The sequence below is a fragment of the Hylaeus volcanicus genome, chromosome 9, assembly GCF_026283585.1.
Source record: "Hylaeus volcanicus isolate JK05 chromosome 9, UHH_iyHylVolc1.0_haploid, whole genome shotgun sequence".
Classification (NCBI taxonomy): domain Eukaryota; kingdom Metazoa; phylum Arthropoda; class Insecta; order Hymenoptera; family Colletidae; genus Hylaeus; species Hylaeus volcanicus.
The window spans coordinates 2862655-2871330 of NC_071984.1; the positions used below are offsets into that span (position 1 = coordinate 2862655).

Sequence of the window (8676 nt, forward strand, 5' to 3'; positions counted from 1 at the left end):
CTTTAGAATTGTACAAGAATCAAGTTTCTGGGACTACTCTACTCTAGAACCCTTTCCAGTTGTTCGAGAATCAAGTTTCTGGAAATAAAACTCAGAAACGTAACGTTTCATTGATTGTAGTCGTGAAAAATGATTAAATCAGATTATTCCTTGTTACAAATTACGTTTCTTAACGAGCTATTCTAATCCAGAGCATCAATTTTCACAAGGTATCTTTTTATGGACTATTGTACTTATACACATATACAATATTCATATTTTAACAATATACACAATCCATATTAGTTGGATGTAAGTGATACCGTCCACTGCTTTTTGAAGAAAGTATGCCACTGTGAAAAATCCAAAATACCCCCTTAACGAAACAGTTCAGTAATATTTTCTTAAATTGCAAGTAAAGAATGTCACAAATATATCATCGATGGTCGACAATGTGTTAAAACGGAACCGCACAAACGATTACTCCAACTTGTACTATCTAACGCGTTCCACGTTCATAAATAATTTAAAAAAAAAAAAAACAAAAAACAAAAAGAAGAAGAAGAAGGAAAATAACATGGTCCCTCGTTTGCTACTGCTACGACACACTTGCACACAGCCACACGGTTATATACACATTTACTTATGTGCAAGAAAGTATCGCCTAGTTTCTAGTATCGTTTGTACACTCGCGATTGAAAAGAAAGTCTCGTGCGTCGTGTGAAATCTACAAAACAATTTCGTTGAACCCTCCGACGTATCCAGCGACGCGAACGAGCGCGTGCAACAATTTTTGTAATTGTTGCACGCGAAAATGTTTAACACAAGGACGATTTCAATGTTCGAAAGTATCTTTTCAAAATTAATTCGATCCCAGCAAAGCTCGAGTCCGTTAATCGCGTTCGTCGAAATTAACTAGCACGCGGTGCACGTTTCGAAGAATATCATCGACTATTAGAAACAACAAGAACGCCTACATGTCGCTAAAAACTGAACCGAAAGGAAACTCGTGGCGCGTGCAATAAACGCAAGATAAGGCAAATACGCAACTGAAAGTAAGTCGTCGATCAGCAAGCAAAATCACGAATGCTTTTACAAGCAAGAATACTTTACGGTGACTAGAAATGATGAGAAAGCGACTAACTCGTCAACTAAACAGGCTCGACAGCTGCAACGCAAAGTGATGTTTAACGAAATTGGGGGGAGAAATGATCGTCAACGAAAAAGCACATCTTTCCAAGCAGTAAAAGAAAAGGAAAAAAGAAAAAAGAAAAACCAAACAAATGCCAACATTACCTTTCACCCTACGATTTACAAAACATTTTGCGAGGAAGTAGTATGATTATCGGTCGGATGATAAATGGGATTTGTATCTTTGTGTTGTTGAATTTGTAGTAGAATAGTATAACGAAGGAAAAAGTCTGATGGGATGCCTAATCTTTGATTGATCGATGCAAAATATTCTCTTTCGAATGAAAATACCTTGTTCGCAGATTTCATTGAGTAAAAATTGCAGCGAATGAAGCTTTCGTTTCACATTTTACCTTTTACATTTGTTAGTAAACGAGAAGGTATCGCAAAATATTCCACAAAATTAGTCAGTTTAATCCTACTCGGAACATTAACAGAAATTGGAATTGTTTAAATGAATTGCAATCGAAATACCTTGCGGATTGCGTGGGAGTATTCGCTGCGGAGCCCTTCTTTCCTTCCAACGAGGCAAGATGCTGCTCCAACGCGTCCAATAAACTACTGGGGGCCTGAAAAATTCACAACAAAGTTTCTTAAGCAGTAGAATAATATGAAAAATGTTCAGACAAATGTAAAAATCGAAGGTTCGAAACAGATTGATTTGGCGTAACACCATATATTCCTTCTTGTTGGGATACGTTAGAACATACATTCTGTTTAACAGAAATGTAAATTTTATTTATTTCGTTCCTTATTTAGTCCCTCTTTTAGAAATTAATTGTATTATACTAGCCTTGGCTACAAATCAAAGATCTTAACCAGACAACGAGGAACAATTTGCTGCGAATCTCAATTTTATAATTTGGTCGATGGCAACAGGATATATTCACCTGTATATCAACTTTATTAATTTCTATATTAATTCACTTGTATTAATTTTAGTCCTTGAAATTAGTTTCGTTACCTTTGTCAGATCAGGTATGTCTCCCTTATCGATGCCGACGTTCTACAAAAAGATTGAAATTAGTTTCGCAAAGCAATCCATCCAAGCTCCACCGTTTAAAAATGATCTCCACTGACCTCGGCAACCTTGAGGAATTCCCCAACCCGATCCATTCGTATGAGAAACTTTTTGTACAAGTCCAGGGCCTCCCTGCACTGTTTCTTGTTCATATCGAAGTACTTTTCTGAAATTCAAGCAGTCATACGATACTCGACAATTTTTTTTTTGTCGTAATTTAAAAAGGAATCCGACGTGGCCCACCTAACAAATTGATAATGCCGTCGTTGTAGCAGGCGAACAGACGGATCAAATCCCGAAAGAGAAGCATGAACGCCATGTTTATGACGCCGTTTGTGAGATCGTTGGAAGTGCAATCGAACTCGAGCAGCACGTCCAGCTGTGACTGCAACACTGGCAGAGTTTTCAACAATTTCTCGGCGTTCATTGTGCGCAGAGTGCCGTCCTCCTTTCTGAAACATAAGAAGAGGACGAGTTAGAAATACATGAGAATATGCAACAACTGCGATAGATCCGCAAGCTTAACAACGATTCATATTACACACAGTCGAAAATGTTGTGTTATTGCGTGTAAGAATTCATTAGTTGCATGTTTTCCGTTGATTACTTTACTTAATTTAGTGTAAGTTTAACAAGTTGAATATGAAAAGTTAGAAATGTAACACGTTTTTAATGTTAGCTGAAAATCAACACAACGTAACAGTCGATGCTTGTAACATTAAATTGTCAGAATTTATATTTAGCGAGCTGTTAATTTGTTACGCATTGTATTAGTTTAATGTTAGCCAAGTTCTGTAATTATCCAATTCTGTAGGTAATCGATATAACGATAACTATTCTTCTATGACTATTCTATTAATCTACTCGACCCAGCCAAACGAGCATACGTTAAATTAACACAAAACTACTTCTGTCTGCAAATCTACTTCCTTTTTTAAATAAACGTGCCTACCCTCTCTTGACTTTGCAAAAGTCGAACGCCACAGTCCTGTAGGAAAGCGCCTTCTCGTTGAGATACTTTGCGTATCGCCTGATGAACGGTGACATGTCATAACCTAGACAAACAAAAACACGGTTACTGGTTGAAAGAAGCAACGACAAGACCAAGATAATCATTCCAGTAGATACTATGCAACGTTAGATACATGTATATGAGAAAGCACCAGGAATCGTTTTTAATTGTATTTGAATAGATTATTTAGAACTCGAGGTCCCTATTGATAGCTCTTCAGAGAATACATGTATAGACCGAAGGAAACAACAGGAATCGATAGGAACAATTGTATATCCTGAGAGCTTCTCAATTTTTAACTCTATTCGAATAGATTACTTGAGGTTTCTATCGATAACAGTTCAGAGAACTATGTAATACAAGAAATGGAGACGGATCGAAAGCCTCTCTCTTGCCTTACAGAATAAGCAATCAAAGCAGAGAATTCAAATACAAAATACAAATTCAAAAAAAAAGAAAATAAAGTAATTAGTGTCCACCAATTAATACATTCACAATTGAAATTTACATGTGATACATGCGATTGAATAAAAAGGTAGAATCGGAAAGAAATATCGAATCTATGGATAAAGAATTGAATGTTAACTCACCGATGCGAGCTGCTGTTGTGGCCACTAGAGAGAAAATTAGTTACAGGTTAGTAAATCATAGACAGAGGCCAGATACAGATAGCTGCGCAATTCTAGGATATTAGCCAAAGAGAACTTCTCATTAAGTCTCTGATTCAACAGAGTAGACGCGTATATACATCGTTAGAAACGTTTAGAGCTCAAGCACTTCTAAATACTTGTCTACAAACAACGAACCCTGTCTCTAACAAGAAATGCTGTCTGTTATCACCTTATCGACCTAGTGTTTTCTTATTTTCAAAACACTAGTATTATACAATATTCATCTTATGTGTTGGAATTGTTTCCAGAATAATATTTTATAAATAACAAAGTTGCCATGATTGAAAGTCAATTAATAGACAAAAAACAGAATATAAAAACACAAGTGTGCGCCTCTTAGACAGGATTCTACAATATTTATAGAGCACATCACAATTCATATGATGAATTACTAACTCGGTAATAAATAACAAAGTTGCCATGATTGAAAGTGAATTAATAGACAAAGCACAGAATATAAAAACACGAGTGTGCGCCTCTTAGACAGGATTCTACAATATTTATAGAGCACATCACAATTCATATGATGAATTACTAACTCGGTAATAAATAACAAAGTTGCCATGATTGAAAGTCAATTAATAGACAAAGCACAGAATATAAAAACACGAGTGTGCGCCTCTTAGACAGGATTCGTCGTACACGGTTATCGGAACGAATTTAAAGTAAACAGAAAAGAAGAAAACTTGCGACTCTACGATCACACGCTATACGCATGAATCAGAGATGGGCAAAATTCTCATCTAGATAACAAAACGTTGGATAACTAATAAACAAAAAGTTTCTTTTCCATTAATTGTTAACGTTAGAACTACCGACGGTCGGTGCATGCTTATTGTTTATTAAACTATGTATCTTTGTAATTGAAGGGGAGGGGGGGAGCAAGCAAGTAATCGATACGGCGGACAAAAGAAAGTTTACATCATACAAATGAATGAAATGTAAAAAAAATCAAGCATACGAATGGTAGGTACTATACTTAATTAATGAATAATTAATAACGGAGCAATTCAAGAAAAAGGAACTAGCTGGACTAAAGTAAGATTTGTAACAAGTCTCTACAATGTGTCCCGCAATTAAGAACCGGACAATGGGGCGGTGGGGTAGCTGAGACGATTCTGAACAATTTCGGAATTTGCAAAAATGTCGGATGCCGGTTCGTTTTTGAATTTCTGCCAAGATACCTGGTAAATGGTAACTTCCTTATCGACTCGGCAGTGGGTTATCACCTGAACTTTGGCGGAAACTTCTTTATCGATTCAGAAGAGGATCTCTTTTACCGTCTTTTGTCCCGTTTCTCTTCTTCGATTGCTGTTTGATTTTTGTTAATTAATAAATTGCTTTCTGGTTGTATAATACATCATTAAAACTTGAAAAGAAAACCACTCGTATTTTCTACATATTTTTGTTATAGTCTCGAGTGTTATAAATTAACGAAAAACCATCGGACCAATCGCAGCGGCCGAGAAGCGCGGGCACAGCCGCGATTGGCTGGACTCGATAGCTGGCCCAATGGCTGGCGAGCGTCCTGGCTCGAGCCGGCCAATCGCGGCTGAGCGCGCGCTAATCGGACGCTGCGATTGGTCCGATGGTTTTTCGTTAATAATTCAAAAACGAAACGCCATCCGACATTTTTGCAAAGGAAATTGTTGTTCAGAATCGTCTCGCCTACCCCCTCCACTTCCGGTTCCTACATAAATTTTGCGACATCCCGTATATTTTCTAGATTCATACATGCATTACAGTATTTGTTATTATTGTTATTGGACGTTATTAATAACGATTTCATTTTTTTATTTCACAAATTTCCTTAAATATTGCTAAAATCGAAACAGTTTATCTCTAACTACCAACTAATATCGATTAATTCTCTATTATACTGTTGGCTCGTCTATGTAAATAAAAATCGAAATTATACTTAACATATATACAAGCGGAACTGCAGGCAACTGTCTACATACGTTTACTATTTTGCGGCACTATTATTATTATATATAAGAAACGTTAAACTTACTTTTGTCCGCTGCACGCATTGCACAAAATAAATTAGTCACGTTCTATGTGAACACAGTTGTATATGAATCAAACGATATTAATAAAATAACAATAATAGATAAAATAAAATATCTTACGCGAAATTTACTGTAACAATTACGTCTCCGAACATTTCGAATACTTTCCGATAAATCAGAATTTAAATATACAAATTTATCGATCGAATCAAATTTTACCAATCTCTGATACGAATTACGTTCGATGAATTTAAATTCAAACGCTTTTAACTACTTCCAATAAAACGATAATTTGTAATTTAAAGTACGCGGTACGTGTTTGCAATCGGATGGTTAAAACACGCAGAGTTCTAGGAGCTGTTAGCATTTTTTAGCGTTTTGTTAATAGCTTTTCAAGCAGAAGATTTTGTCATTAGCTTAAAGAAGGAAAACGATAAGAAAACTAGAAACTCCATGCTAATTTGAGTGGTTCAACCGTCCATTCGCTTACATTCGCTTCTCTTCTAGAGTATTTACTTTCATTTATTCTTTTATTTATCTAGCTTTGTTTATCAAGCATTTACACAGGGTGTCCCAGAAATGTTGTAACACCTTGAAAAAGGTGGTTCGGGAGGTGATTTGAAACAACTGTTTCCTTAGCGAAAATCTTGTCCGAGGCTTCGTTCAGGAGATATTAACGGAAAACACTGACCAATGGGAGCGCGAGGAAGCCGCGCTCGCCGACCAATCAGAGCGCGAGTATGCCAATGGAGCGCGGCCGTCTAGCGCGTAGCCTTCGCTACCGCGGCCGCTCCAACGGCATACGCGCGCTCTGATTGGTCAGTGTTTTCCGTTAATATCTCCTTAACGAAGCCTCTGACAAGATTTTCGTTAAGGAAAAAATTGTTTCAAATCACCTCCCTAATCACCTCTTTCAAGGTGTTACAACGTTTTTGGGACACCCTGTATATATGAAGGTGATTTGAAACAACTTTTTCCTTAGCGAAAATCTTGTCCGAGGCTTCGTTCAGGAGATATTAACGGAAAACACTGACCAATCAGAGCGCGAGTATGCCGGTGGCGCGCCAACAGTGGGCGTGGCTACGCGCTAGGCGGCCGCGCTCATACGTTACCGCGAGCGCTCCATTGGCATACGTGCGCTCTAATTGGTCCGGAGTTTTTTGTTAATATCGCTTCAACGAAGCCTCGGACATTTTCGCTAAGGAAAAAGTTGTTTCAAATCACCTCCCGAACCACCTCTTTCAAGGTGTTACAACATTTTTGGGACACCCTGTATAGCGTAATTGTTAAGCAAGATCAATTGAACCACTCGATAGAAGTTAATCGAAGAAAATTCTTTTAAACAACGTGATCACCTAGCACGCCGCCTTTATCAAAAAAACTATTCAGCTGAAACGTGCTGTTGCTGGACGCCAGATACTGTGTAAACCTCTGCAACAAAAAGTTCATTGGACCGTTAATATATATATATATCGTAATAGTGTTCCAAGTGTAAATATAAAAACAGTAAAGAAGATATTTTATTTTTACGCTTTTCTTTGAGCCTACGTCAACCTTAAGACGCGTTGCAAACGCAAAAGAAAAGAAAAACGTAAAGAAGAAGGCATTTTATTTTTACGCCTTAACCTTAAGGCGTGTTTGCGATTTTGTAAAAGTTACTTTGGGTTAGTTCGAGGCATCAAGTTTTGAGAATTCTGAATGTCCTTAAAATATTCCTTTTTCATCTTCTTGACGTTCTTCTTTACCAACAACCTCGACTGAACAATGAAATCTACATCTGTTTCTGCTTTACCGACCGGAGTCGCCTGAATTACCGATTGATATTGTTCGCTTAAATCTTGGCGTGTTCGCGAAAACTGTTCTATAATTAAACAACAGTTGGTGGAATAAGTTTTTACGGGAATATAATTGTTGTTATCGGAAATAAAAGTGGAAAGAGAACGCGTAGTGGTCGAGAATGCGCGGCAGACACACACACATACACACACACACACACTATGTTGTAAATGCTTTATTTCGATCCAGACTATTCGATCCCGTGCTACATTCGCACAAGGGCGACGACACTTCCCCCCGTTCGACTCATTACTGAACCTGAAATGAGTTAGACGACCTCTGAACTAATGTAAATAATACTCCGAGCCTCCTACGAGCAGACTGGCTGCGATTCGCTGCGACGCCAAAAAGAAATCCTCGACGGTCCGGCCGCGAAAAATTTCGATACTATTCGAGACAGGATATTACAAAAACGATTATTTAAATTTACTGTACTGTATTTAAGTAAATGATTTTCCTATTAATTATTTTGTTTTTTAATTATCACGCAAGTTAACTTTTTTAATTAACTTCGTGTTTGAACGAACGTCTATTCGATAATGAATAATCATTAATTATAACGTCCAATCGTCAATCATGAATTACCATTTAGAAATCATCATTTAGCTATTGCTAATCATTGATTACGAGTCATTATTATCATCGATCACCGGTTGATTATCAATTGTCAATGGATCGATCATGAATCACATCATTTAACAACCACTAATCATTTATCACCAATCGTCATCGTCATCGATCACCAATCATTAATAGTTCAGTCTAATCATCAACCAATCGTTGATTATCGGTCATTAATCAACAATCATAGTATTTAACGATCTCTAATCATTAATCACGAATCATCATCATCAACAATTACTAATCATTAATAATTATCAATCAATTGTTGATTATCCATCATCAATGATTGTTCCTGAATCATATTATTTAACAATCACCAATCATCATCAT

The 8676-nt window shown here is 37.0% G+C and overlaps 1 protein-coding gene across 1 annotated transcript in view; it reads right to left on the reverse strand.

Moving 5' to 3' along the window:
• The window catches only part of LOC128881961 (phosphatidylinositol-binding clathrin assembly protein LAP), a 23114-nt gene that overhangs the window by 2348 nt on the left and 12090 nt on the right, over window positions 1-8676 (reverse strand). The window contains exons 3-9 of the mRNA XM_054133435.1: window positions 7242-7317; window positions 3794-3817; window positions 3144-3246; window positions 2435-2643; window positions 2251-2357; window positions 2135-2176; window positions 1645-1739 (exon numbers count right to left, since the gene is read on the reverse strand). Of these exons, the coding sequence (XP_053989410.1) occupies window positions 1645-1739; window positions 2135-2176; window positions 2251-2357; window positions 2435-2643; window positions 3144-3246; window positions 3794-3817; window positions 7242-7317 (656 nt within the window). The remainder of the gene's footprint in view (window positions 1-1644; window positions 1740-2134; window positions 2177-2250; window positions 2358-2434; window positions 2644-3143; window positions 3247-3793; window positions 3818-7241; window positions 7318-8676) is intronic.